Below are 13,455 nucleotides of genomic sequence, written 5' to 3' on the forward strand. Positions count from 1 at the left end.
ATAAAGAGAAAACATATAATAGTTCTACTTTAGTGATTGCAATGATTGAAGGACGTAGTTGCGGCATTTTATTGTCCGCAATGAGCTCAAATGCCTAATGATGACACTAGATTGGGCCCATTTAGCACGTGGTCGTTATTGTGTTAAGTAAACTAATTTACATTAGTAGGCCCAACAGCTCACCCCGCCCTCTCTCTATCTGCCACCTCTGTTGTCGCACGTGTAAGAAACTCACGCGTGTGTCTGAACTCTGTAGCGTGCTCATCTTTTATGTGTCTCATGCACTGCCAAAATTTACAAACATGCCCTAAAATTCTTGTTGGTTATTGAAATTTGGAGATCATTTTGATAACATGTAAGCTTTAGCTCCCTTTGTATGATAATAAAAGTTTGGATAAATTACGGCCACCTACTGAGATAAGATTAAATTATGGAAAAACTCTTTATATTTTGGGTAATTACAATCACCCCTTCAACGATGAATATTGTTATACGTTTACTCTTATGTAAGATGTCAAATTCAATATAATTTTCTAGATTTCGTGGAATTTTCACTAGTTTCTACGTATGTTGTTCAAAAATACAGTTTCTGATACATCACAATCTGATATTTAAAAAGTCAAGAGACACATCTTATTTCAAACTGTGGAGCTCAAACATGGTAAACCGAGAGTATATACTAGAGAATATTTTATAATGATGGACTTCTAATAAAATTCATAACTGATGGATAATTGTAATTACCAAAGAAGAGATTTCGTTTTCATAATTTACATACCTACTCATACTCAGATGAGCTTAAATAGGTAGTGGGTCAATTATTCCAGTCGATATCAACTTTTTAAATAATTTAGCTGAATTGATAATAATATAATATTAATATAATATGGGGGTAGGAGCCAAAAAATGGAGATCAGCAAAATTGAAAAGTCATCACGGGAATTGAATTGATAACATTAATTAAATAAGGGTAAATTACAAACACCCCCCTGAGGTATGGTTAAATTACAAAAAAAACCCCTCTTATTTGGATAATTACATCTACCCCCTCAACTATGATTTTTTCTTACCTTTATGGTGCCAAATTCAACATAGTCATCTAGATTCCATGAAATGTGCTCTAGTTTGTACTCTTTGTGTAAAAAATACAGTTTCCGATGCACCACAAACTGATATATACAAGCTAAAAATCACATATTATGGTCATCTTGCTACATAATGTAGAGTTTGAATGGGATAAAACGGATACAAAAGTGATAATATTCCATATGATCTCGAAGATTCCACTAAATTTGATGAGTTGAGGGGGGTGGTTGTAATTATCCAAACAAGAGGGGTGTTTTTGTAATTTGGTCATACCTCAGGGGGGTGTTTGTAATTTACCCATTAAATAAACGAAACAAATTGAACACTGTTCCCTCTCCCGTTGTTGCTTTCATATTTGAAAACGGATAAACGAAAAAAAATAGTCATACGAAGTTACAAAGTAGCTGAACAACCACTCCAAACTCCCACCTTTTCTCTCTCTACATTACTCGCAACAAACCAAAAAAACAAAAAGCTCTAATATATTTCTCTCTCACCTACTGTAACGTGTATGCACACACACACACAGTTGTATGTGTGTATGTATGTGAGAGCTCGTGCCTGGAAGGCAATGGCTGAAGGAAGAAATCTCTGGAACTTGCTACCGAAGTAAAGAATTTCTCCGGCGGAAGAAACTTGAGTTTTAGGGCTCCGTGAGGTTTTCGTTACAGCTCAGTTTAGTTTAATTTTTTGAGTAAACTATTTCCCCCTTTCGGATCAGATGATTTAATTTACTGCATTTTGCAAGTGATTGTTACGGATTATTAGTGTTGTGATTATCTGTTAATTACTGTGGTTAATGTAGATTAATTGCTCTGTTTGTTGTGTTGATTGATTGAAGAGGTGATGCTTTAGTTCATTGAAGCATTTGTGAATTGTGATTAAAGGGAAAAATGACTGGTCGTAGGAAAAAAGAAATTCGTTTCAGTAGGCTGTATTCGTTTTCGTGTTTTAGGTCTTCGTCTAGAGATGAACATAGTCAAATTGGGCAGAAGGGTTATTCGAGGGTTGTTTACTGTAATGATCCTGATAGTGCGGAGCAGATTGCGCTTAGGTACCGGCGTAATTATGTCTCGACTACCAAGTACAATGCAATTAATTTCTTCCCTAAATCGTTGTTTGAGCAATTTAGGAGAGTTGCAAATATCTATTTCCTTGTGGTAGCTTGTGTATCGTTTAGTCCGCTCGCACCATATTCCGCCTCTAGTATTCTCGGGCCTTTAGTTCTGGTGATTGGAGCTACGATGGCTAAGGAAGCGCTCGAAGATTGGAGGCGTATGAAGCAGGTTTATCTTTAATTGCTTCTTTTAATTATCTGGTTACATTTTTTGTTGCTTCTTTCTGTTTCTTTATGATCCTTTTATTCCTCATTTGGAATTCCCGAATATGAAATTAGCCTCTAATTAAGAAACATAGTTGGTCATGTTGAACCTTTGGTTAAAGGGGAATTATAGAAAAAAAGGAAAATGATAGAATTCCCGGATATGAAAGTAGCCTCAAATTAAGAAACATAATTGGTCATATTGAACCTTTGGTTAAAGGGGAAGTATGCTTGTTATCTTCACTTAGCAGTATATAATTTCAGAGGCTATTGCCTCCCCACAATTTTCGTATGCCTATTTATATATGAAAAAGGTCCTTAATGATTTTGAATTATAATGTTAAGTGCACTTGCCCAGTTCTTCGTTCATAGGCACACATAAGAAGGTAATGTTATTGGTGATCCATTTAACAGTGCATCGTGCATATTCTTTAGAACTGGAATCTTTCTATCTTTGATTTCTGTTTTCCAGGAAAAACTGCCACAAGAGTGGTTGCTAGATAAGTTGTTTCAGTTCTTGAGTTTGTCTCATTTTCTTCTGTTCTTCTTCCAATTTTGTAGTTTTAACTTAATCCGTATAATAAATTCTGACTTCATAAATTCTTTTTCAGGATGTAGAGGCCAATAATCGCAAGGTTAAAGTTTATGATAGAAATCATAAATTTCAAGATACGAGATGGAAAAAGTTAAGGGTCGGCGATCTTGTAAAAGTTCATAAGGACGAATATTTTCCTGCAGATCTTCTGCTTCTCTCATCGAGCTATGATGATGGCATTTGTTATGTTGAAACAACAAATCTAGATGGAGAGACTAATCTAAAGGTGAAGCATGCTTTAGATTTTACATCTTCCCTTCACGAGGATAATTCCTTTCAGCAATTTAAGGCAGTTATCAAGTGCGAAGACCCAAACGACGACCTTTATACTTTTGTTGGAACTCTGTACTATGATGGTCAACAGTATCCCATTTCTCTGCAACAGCTTCTCCTACGAGATTCCAAGTTAAGAAATACCGAGCATGTCTATGGCGTGGTTGTTTTTACTGGTCACGAGACTAAAGTTATGCAGAATGCTACAGATCCTCCTTCTAAGAGGAGCAAGATTGAGAGAAAAATGGATAAAATAATATATATTCTCTTTAGTGTGTTGATTTCTGTATCTTTTATTGGATCTTTCTTCTTTGGAATCAATACCGAGAAAGATATAGACCGTGATAGAAATGTAAAGAGGTGGTATCTCCGACCAGACCGTACAACTGTCTTTTACGACCCAGATAGATCAGCATTGGCAGCATTGTTTCATTTCTTGACCGGGCTTTTGTTGTATGGATATCTGATTCCTATATCCCTTTATGTATCTATTGAGCTAGTGAAAGTTTTACAAAGCGTATTCATAAATCAAGATCCAGATATGTATTATGAGGAAACAGATAGGCCAGCTCATGCAAGGACTTCGAATCTGAACGAGGAACTTGGTCAAGTTGATACTATTTTATCTGATAAAACTGGTACTTTGACATGTAACTCCATGGATTTTGTCAAATGCTCAGTAGCTGGTGTAGCTTATGGTCGTGGTATGACAGAAGTGGAGAGAGCACTTGCAAAGAGAAAAGGGGATGTTGTAGCCCATGATGATGGAAATACATCAGCTGATTTACAGGGAAAATCGATAAAAGGTTTCAACTTCAACGATGACCGAATTATGAATGGTCAATGGGTAAATGAGCCTAATGCAGATACAATTCAGAATTTCTTTAGAGTGTTGGCACTTTGCCATACAGCCATTCCAGAGGTCAATCAAGAAACAGGTGAAATTGCATACGAAGCTGAGTCACCAGATGAAGCTGCGTTTGTCATTGCTGCCAGGGAGCTTGGATTTGAGTTCTTTAAACGAACACAAACTAGCATCTCTTTGCATGAAATAGATCATACGAGTGGCAGAAAAATTGACAGGTGCAGTCTCTTTGAATCTTCATTTACATATTTCTTCTGGATATTCTTTGTCGTCTTTTCTTGGAACTTGGAGTTATGATTAGCAGTTCTGACTAATAGAAATATTTATAAATGGTATTGCATTTATAAGAATGAGATTGTTTGTATTTGCAAGTGCCCCAATTCTAGTATAAGTGACCTATGAATTGTAACAAGTATGAGATGCATAAGTTTACGGGGTACCATGGCCTCACACACGGCTTCTCAAAAACCTAATAGTTATACAGAGATTTTTCATTTTTTAGTAATGTGGTATTTTCCTCCCTCTCAAACACACCCACGCACACACACACAAATTATTGCATATTTGGCCGTCACAAACACAAAGACAAATGCTTGCTCAGCCACTGATGAGATGTCACTTTCTCCAGATCATTTACGCTTCTTCATGTCTTGGAGTTCAGTAGTGCTCGAAAAAGAATGTCTGTGATTGTAGAGAATGATGAAAACCAGTTGTTGCTCCTGTGCAAGGGCGCGGACAGGTTTCTCTCTCTAAAATACTGATCTGATGGAAGTTTCTTTTAGTCTTGCTTTAATTAAGACATCAACACGAGTCTTTGCTTACTTTATTTGGTTGTATTTTCTGTATTGTCATGCAGTGTAATGTTCGAAAGGCTCTCAAACGATGCACAAGATTTTGAGGCTATAACAATGGACCATATCAAAAGATATTCTGAAGCAGGTTTACGAACTTTAGTAGTCGCATATCGCGGGATCAGTAAAGAAGAGTTTAGGTCATGGGAAGAGGAGTTTATGAAGGCACAGACATCAGTTAGTGCTGATAGAGATGCATTGGTTGAGGCAGCTGCTGATAAAATTGAAAAGGACTTGATCCTACTTGGTGCTACAGCTGTTGAAGACAAACTGCAAAAAGGGGTCAATCTCGAACTTGCATTTTACATTTGGAATTTAAATGGAATCCATTCTTGATGGTTTCTTTTATGTGCTTTACAGGTCCCTGAATGTATTAACAAGCTTGAAAATGCTGGAATTAAAATTTGGGTTATAACAGGCGATAAGATGGAAACAGCAATAAATATCGGGTAAGAGTAACTAACTTGTTCACTTTTTAAATTTGCTGTTTCGTTTTAGTACTATCATGCGATTATGTAGTACTATGTTTTCTGTAGGTATGCTTGTAGCTTATTGAGAGATGATATGAAGAAAATTGTGATCACTTTAGACTCTCCAGAAATTAACGACCTAGAAAAACGAGGAGAAAAGAAGGCTGTTGCGAAGGTACAGGTCTTATATCTCCAAAACTCTCAATTATAAAATTACATTTTCTTAATGGGTCTGGCCATATTAGGCTTCGAGTGCAAGCATTGCAAATCAAATCAGAGAAGGAAAATTGCAACTGAGCTCATGTGAAGGGAATTCCATTTCCTTTGGTTTGATAATTGATGGCAAGTCACTATCTTACGCTCTGAGCAAGAATCAGGAAGATTCATTTCTGGATCTTGCAATTAATTGTGCATCTGTTATATGCTGCCGCTCCACACCCAAACAGAAAGCTCTTGTACGTGTTATCATTACACTTCCTTTAAACACACACCCCCACACATTATGGATATACATTATACATTCCATATATTTTCCTTTATTCTTATGGAATTGAAGAATTATTGGAAGCAAAATAATGGGGTGGCACTGTTGAAGATATTCAGGTTACAAGATTGGTTAAAAAGGGTAGGGGAAGGACGACACTAGCAATTGGTGACGGGGCGAATGATGTAGGCATGCTTCAAGAAGCTGATATTGGGGTTGGCATCAGCGGCGTTGAAGGTATGCAGGTAATCTCAATACTCTGTTTTATGTCAATATTTACCTTCTTTTATTTTCTCTCTTATATGAACTATTAGACGCTAGTTTGTCATGCAATATCACATTTTAACTTTTCTATAGCTTACTGTTTCCCAATATTGTATTTTCTGGGTATTTCAAATTTAGGCTGCAATGTCAAGTGACTTTTCGATAGCTCAGTTCCGGTTCCTCGAACGACTTTTGTTGGTTCATGGCCATTGGTGCTACAGACGAATATCCATGATGGTATTGAATTTTTTTTTCTAATGCATAAATTTGTATTTTAAATCCAATTGTGTCAAAATCTAGGTTATAAGAGTTAAGCACTTAAACTTAATCAATCTATACCAACTCATGGTTTTGGTGTCTCTTCTCATGCTGTCACTGCAGATATGTTATTTCTTTTACAAGAACATTGCATTTGGGTTCACTCTATTCTGGTTCGAGGCTCATGCTTCCTTCTCTGGTCAACCAGCTTACAACGATTGGTACATGTCATTCTACAACGTTTTCTTTACTTCACTCCCCGTCATTGCTCTTGGTGTCTTTGATCAAGACGTTTCTGCACGATTTTGCTTGAAGGTAAAAATAAAAATAATAACATTTCCATACTACAAGGCCTCGTTTGGTTCCCAAAATATGACTATGCAATCTTATGAAAACCCAATTGTATAATTGAACTAGGGAAGCTGACCCCCAATAAGCTTGAAAAGTTATTGCACAACCTAACATCAAATAAGAACTAATTATTTAATTGATCATGACTTATATTACCAACCAAACGAGGCCTAGATCTTCTATATCTGATCTATGCGGAATTAATTAGGAACGAAAATGATTCCAATTTGCACACTTTTTTTTTTTAACAGTATCCCATGTTATATCAAGAGGGAGTTCAAGACGTTCTCTTCAGCTGGCCACGCATTATTGGCTGGATGCTAAACGGCGTAATTAGTTCAATGATCATTTTCTTTTTCACAACCAACTCCGTCCTGCACCAATCCTTCCGTAAAGACGGCCAGGTCGTTGACTTCGAAGTGCTCGGCGTTATGATGTACACTTGCATTATTTGGACAGTCAACTGCCAGATGGCAGTTTCAATCAACTACTTCACTTGGATCCAACACTTCTTCATATGGGGCAGCATTGCATTCTGGTACGCTTTTTTAGTTATATACGGAGCAATCTCGCCTACAACATCCACAACGGCTTATCAGGTCCTCGTCGAAGCCTGCGCACCGAGTCCTTTCTATTGGCTGGGAACACTCGTTGTCGTATTATCCTCTCTATTACCGTACTTTCTGTACAGGGCTTTTCAGACCGAGTTCAATCCTATGATCCATGACGTCATTCAAAGACGACGTCTTTCGAGCTCGGAGTTGGAAACTTCTAGAGACTTGTCCAAGAAAACAGGTAAGTTGATAGAGGAAGATTCATTACTAAGTAAATAGTATATATATTCGTACGTTGACTCTTGAGAAATTTAGCGGATTGTTTAATGTGATGTTGAGTCCATGCATTTTACTGATAATGTGACATGTTTGTCTGTATATAAGGTTATAGTGTCATCATCTTCAAGATATGAAAATGTATACTTGTTATAGATGAGCTAGGAATCATAAGTTTCTTTTGTTTATGATTTTTCTTGCTTCGTCAAACACAATGGACTCTGTCACCTTTGATATATATATATATATATATATATATATATATATATATATATATATATATATATATATATATATATATATATATATATATATATAAGATCTTGCTTATGTAAGTACTCTACAAAGTCTTTTGTGTTTATTTATTATGAAGAAACTACTTGTTCCCTGCATAATGATTAGGTAAAGAAGAAATAAAAATGAAGTGTTGACTAATTGGCTGGTGATTATATATTTTTCATGTGTTCTACATAGATGAATAATCAAAATGGTGCAGTGCATAACATGAACTATTATTGTCTAGCGCGTACAATTTTATAGTACTAATTTAAAAATATGAGTTTTTATTTATGTTAGTTATACTTATTGTTACATACACGTTAGTGAAATTGTGGGAAAATGAACAAATAAAACGAAAATAAAGATTCTTTTTTCATTATTATTTTATTGCCGGCTGGCTCTTGAGTCACTGTCCTTCAAGTTCGGTGAGTTCCCGACAGAATGCTCCTTTTTCTTTATTGAATTAATAATTTAAGTACCTTAGTGTTATTTTTATTTTATTTTATTTTATTTAATTGCGTTGCCTGTCAAACAAGTTATGAATTATATATACCTGATCGTGGTTATTGTCCCCCAACCTTAGGCTTTTTGTTTGCAAGATGTTTGACACTCCTATTCCTTTCGTCATGGAGTAATACTTTTTTTTTCCTTTTCTTTAATGAAGTAATTCGCAGCCAATCATATAGATTTACCGAGCAATCTTACATTCTCGTAAAATACTTTGCAAATTATATGAGAGAGACGTAAACTACACTAGACTAACCATGTGTTACAAGTCCAGCAAATTTTCCATTGGCTTAATTATTTATACCCTCTCTAGTGACCCTGCAGAATAATTAATGGGCATATTAAAGCGACGATTAAATTTATCAATGAGCTTAAATATGTAGATTTGATTAAGCCGAAAAGTGAGAGGCTTTCTATGGATTTTCACATCAATAGTGTTAGTTAATTTGCCAACTTTTTATTATATCGGCGTCTTTCGTAGCTTTCATAGCATTTCAACTTTTCTTTATACGATTTCACATGTTCAAATGTTAAAAATGTTCAACATAAAAGGCTTAATAAACTTATTTTCTGTTAAAAAAAGTAACAGTTTCATTTAGTTATTATCTATTCTATTTTTTTTTAATATATATGTATAGAATTTGTCCGGTTATCCACGTGGCATAGACTAGGAGTTTGGCGCCTAATAGCATTTTAAGATCTCCTTCTAGAAATCCACGTGTAAACTAACCGCTTCAGTCGTTTGACCTAGCCATCAACCATTACTGTATCTCCCATGCTTCCAGATCTCCTTTTCTTTTACTTATTTAAAATGATTTTCTTTTCCACCAAATTTGAGAAAATCTGATTTATTTTCAGTAAAAATCGTGTTAGTATAATGTGTTATATAAAATTTAATCCGGGTTAATAGCTAATTCATGATTTCATATGAAATAACTAATACTGTAATAAATAAGTTTAAATATTTAGTTAGATATATAATTTTGTTCCGTGTAGTTGAATCATGCAATATGTCGTTCTCCTTATTTTAATTGAGTGATATTCATAATTTTATTTTCGTCCACTTATTTTGTTTTAATTAATTTTAACAGAAATGAATATATTAAATGCACTTGAATAGGTAAGTGAACAGACGTATAAAAACCAATGAAATTGTAACAGCTATGTGAAAGTAAAGTTATTCAAGGAGAAGTTGGTACATTGAATATTTCCTTTTAATAATTTAAATGCTAATTTAATTCAAAGAAGACAAATCTAATAGGAAATGTCTATTTCTGAGTTTATTAATTTATTTTTTTAATTTTTTTGAGAAGGTTCTGATTTATCTTGACGAAATCTACATTTACATTTGATTATTATTTATTATAATTAAATATATATTAAGATTTTTTTAACTAAAAGAACTTTTGTCAATTAATTTTTTATTTGGTATTCCCTCCTAATTTCCTTTGGAAATTCCAGAGCCCCCGCGTATATAAAGCTCCAACAAACCCCTTTATCTCCTTCCTCACCTCTCTCCTACTTTCCTCTGTTTTTTTTTTTCTCTCTCAGCATATACATACAAACATATACATATATATAACTATTTATGGATGAGATTTGTAAAATGGACAACACCAAAGAAGATATATACGCGTGCCCTAGCTTTAACAGCTATTCATCAGACAGATTAGCGGAAATCGCCGGTGAAGTGGCGGCGGAGGAGAACACAAACGACGCCGCACACGGAGAAGACAGCTACGACGACGGAGATTTTGAGTTCACTTTGGTAAGCGAGGGTAAGGAGGTTTCAGCCGAGGATTTCGCCGGCGACGGCCGAATCGGACCGATTTTTCCGGTATTCAACCGTGATCTTCTGCTCTGCAACGACGGCGGAAATAGTCGATTGGAATCGAGAATCGCCGTTCCGCTGGGTAAGCTTTTTATTGAGGATCGCGACGGTGATGATCCTCAGTCGTGCTCGTCGTCGGAAGCCGATGAATTGGAGAGTGTTCCGGCCGGTACGTACTGCGTATGGCGGCCGAAAGCAGCGGAACAGCCGTCGCCTAGCCATTGTAAGAAAAGCAAATCCACCGGATCTGCATCGAAGCGGTGGAAGTTTCGCGATTTGCTGCGGCGGAGCAATAGTGAAGGAAAGGACAGTTTCGTCTTTTTGACTCCGAAAAATCGGGAGGAAAAATTACCTCCGGAAATTCCAAAAAAAGCGAAGGCGAAGGTAGGCGGAGGCGGCTCCGCCGCCGTGAGGACGGGGGGATCGCTATCATCGGCGCACGAAGCGCTGTATGTACGGAACAGAGCGGTGAAGGAAGTGGATAGGAAGAAATCGTATCTACCCTACAGGCAAGACCTCGTTGGGTTTTTCGTCAATGTCAATTTCAATGTGAACAGCTCCGGTAAAAGTTACCCACACTTCTAGAAACTCTGGATTAATACCTGTGAATTATTTTTGTTTTTTCTATTATCTATTTTTTCATATCAAAATTGTATATGCTTGCCAACAATTACCCGGGATTGTACTTGTATGGTGATTATTAAATGATTATTATAATACATTGCAAATGCTTTTTAATTGCCATTCCAAATTTTGTAAGGGAGGTGATAAATGCCGTTTTAGTTTTCATAATGTCGTTTTGACTTCAAACGTGATCTTGACCATTTTCGAGTTTGAATTTGACAAAATTCAGAACATGGAATTTGTAATTCTTTGAGTTAGCATTCTAATCTAATTTGAATCGCCAAGATTGGATGTCGGTTGAGAAAATTATGCATGAATTAATGAACATTGCCCACAACTTAGATGTTTTAAATTATGTAAAATTTAAAACGTAACTCATTCATGCATAACTTTGTCACCGACATCCAATCCAGGTGATTCATGATGTATTGGAAAGTTATCTCAAAGGACTACGGTTTCCGTCTTTTGAACTTTGCCAAATTCAAAATAGAAAATAGTCAAAATCACTTTCGAAGTCAAAACGACATTAGTAAAATTAAAACGACATTTATCATTTCAGATTTTGTAATGTAAAAAAAAAAAAATAGTTTATGGTATAGTTTATCGGTTGAGGTCTATACTCTATACAATGTCATATCGGGTGAAATACACTGGATAGATCTTTACAATTCATATACACACAAACACGCACACATCTATATTGGTGTGTGTAAACCAACGGTAAAAATCCACCGGCTATAACATTAGCATATAAATAGCCGTCAGCTCGTTGAGCTACACATTATCCGGATTATACAATGATATTAAAATGCAAACTGGCACATAAATGGGGGCCGAATTAATAGGTGAGATTTCGTGGTAAAGATCGTCAAACTATTTGAGCATTTGATTTGATGAACTAACTAACTCTGGGAAATTATTAATGTGATAGATAGATATGCTTCACCTTTTATGGAATAAGATTGAAAGAGTCAAATCTATTCATTTATAGTCCCTTTCTCAATTCTCAGTAGTTACACATAAAAAGATTATAGTATCCAATTACTTAATTTTCGAGTTTGTTTATATAAATCTGGTTCTTAATTATTATTATTACACGCCACAATTAATTAGTTTTGAATATTAGCTGAAAATTAAGTGCCAACACTCGTAATGGTGATGGTCCTCTTAGAACAGGTAGGAATATCTTTTTTTTAGGTGCCACACGATTTTCTTGGCATCTTGTGGTGTAATATAATTTTTTTTTTCTTTTTCTGATGGCTACAATGCAATAAACATTGAAAACGTGGGTGTTCAACTTTACATTGTAAGAAGTGGATTCATTGAGTAGATAAATTAAACGAAATTAGTGCTCACAGATTGCTTTTGATGCCAGATTTTAAGTAAGTTGCCGGGTATTTTATTGTCTGAATTATTACTTCATGTTTATATTTCTTTATATAATAATAATAAAAAAAAAAAAAAAAGTATGCTCTTGATTGGGATTTATCCAAAAAGCAAAGTAATGATTAAGGAACTAAGATAATTTGCTAGTTGTGGGTGATTAATGATGATAATTACTTCCATTCCTAACCAAAAAGCACTGGCTCTGATTTCAAATCTGCAATGTTACCTTAATTTCGTCATATTATATTAGCATTAATCCAAATTTTATGGGCTATGATATATATATATAGCTCAATAATTCACATTTATTTAATTGGGCTAATAGCCCATAATGAAAGTAGCATTAATCCAAAGGTTAAGGGCTATGATATATATATATATAGCCCAATAAATCACATTTATTTAATTGGGCTAATAGCCCTATATCAAGCCCAATAATTTACATTTGTTTAATTGGGCTTATAGCCCATAATGAACGTCTCGTAATTGGGCCATTTTCCACTGTCCCAAAAGAAAAATAAATTGATTTTGGTTGAGATTTTTTTTGGTAATTATCTATCGGTTGTGTAATTTATGTTCAAATTATATCGCGGAAAATTCAACTTCGTTACGTATCTGCGTTTTGGACATGTTTCGCGTTTAACACTCTGAGTGTACATGTCCAACGCCTTATGGACCATTTTGCAATTTAGGAAAAAAGTTCAAGACATGTTCGACTAACGAATTTTCAAATATTTTTGTTACTTCCCTAACTATTTACATGATTTAATGAACAATGCAAACTTGATAATAATATTTAGGGTAAATTTTACTTTACCCCTTTGTACTTTGGCTGGATATCGCTTTACCCCATTGTACTCTCAATTGCATCGATTTGCCCCCTTGTACTTTGGTTCGATATCACTTTACCCCCTTCTACTCTCAATTCATCGATTTGCCCCCTCGTACTTTGGCTCGATATCACTTTACCCCCTTCTACTCTCAATTGCATCGATTTGCCCCCCTGTACTTGAAAAATTATCTCAATGTGGCCCTCGCCGGTAGTTTTCAGACCTTTAACCTTAACACCGTTTGATCTAAGTTTAAAAATTACGAAAAAGCCACCCCTCTCAGTTTAAATAATTATTAATAAAATAAAAAAAATCGTGGCTGGCGTCGTGGACTGTGTTTTCTCGCTGTC

At 35.3% G+C, this 13,455-nt stretch overlaps 2 protein-coding genes across 3 annotated transcripts; both read left to right on the forward strand.

The window, feature by feature from the left end:
• Positions 1-1,385: 1,385 nt before the first annotated feature.
• On the forward strand, positions 1,386-7,858 carry LOC105969345 (ATPase E1-E2 type family protein / haloacid dehalogenase-like hydrolase family protein). 2 transcript variants are annotated; one of them, XM_012994106.2, is made up of 11 exons: positions 1,386-2,372; positions 3,019-4,358; positions 4,769-4,879; positions 4,997-5,273; positions 5,352-5,440; positions 5,528-5,636; positions 5,707-5,916; positions 6,065-6,190; positions 6,348-6,446; positions 6,591-6,782; positions 7,070-7,858. In XM_012994106.2, the coding sequence occupies exons 1-11, from the start codon at positions 1,980-1,982 to the stop codon at positions 7,649-7,651; spliced, it is 3,528 nt and encodes a 1,175-aa protein (XP_012849560.2). In that variant the 5' UTR covers positions 1,386-1,979; the 3' UTR covers positions 7,652-7,858. The 2 variants fall into 2 exon arrangements, 1 of the variants encoding a protein (XP_012849560.2); XR_016033031.1 differs by having other exon boundaries at positions 1,432-2,372; positions 6,065-6,182.
• A 1,677-nt stretch (positions 7,859-9,535) lies between these two features.
• On the forward strand, positions 9,536-11,003 carry LOC105970703 (uncharacterized). The gene has a single exon (XM_012995538.2). The coding sequence runs from the start codon at positions 10,023-10,025 to the stop codon at positions 10,848-10,850; it is 828 nt and encodes a 275-aa protein (XP_012850992.2). The 5' UTR covers positions 9,536-10,022; the 3' UTR covers positions 10,851-11,003.
• Positions 11,004-13,455: the final 2,452 nt, after the last annotated feature.

The sequence above is a fragment of the Erythranthe guttata genome, chromosome 8 (genome assembly GCF_056151865.1).
Source record: "Erythranthe guttata isolate IM_541 chromosome 8, IM_541, whole genome shotgun sequence".
NCBI classification, from domain to species: Eukaryota; Viridiplantae; Streptophyta; class Magnoliopsida; order Lamiales; family Phrymaceae; genus Erythranthe; species Erythranthe guttata.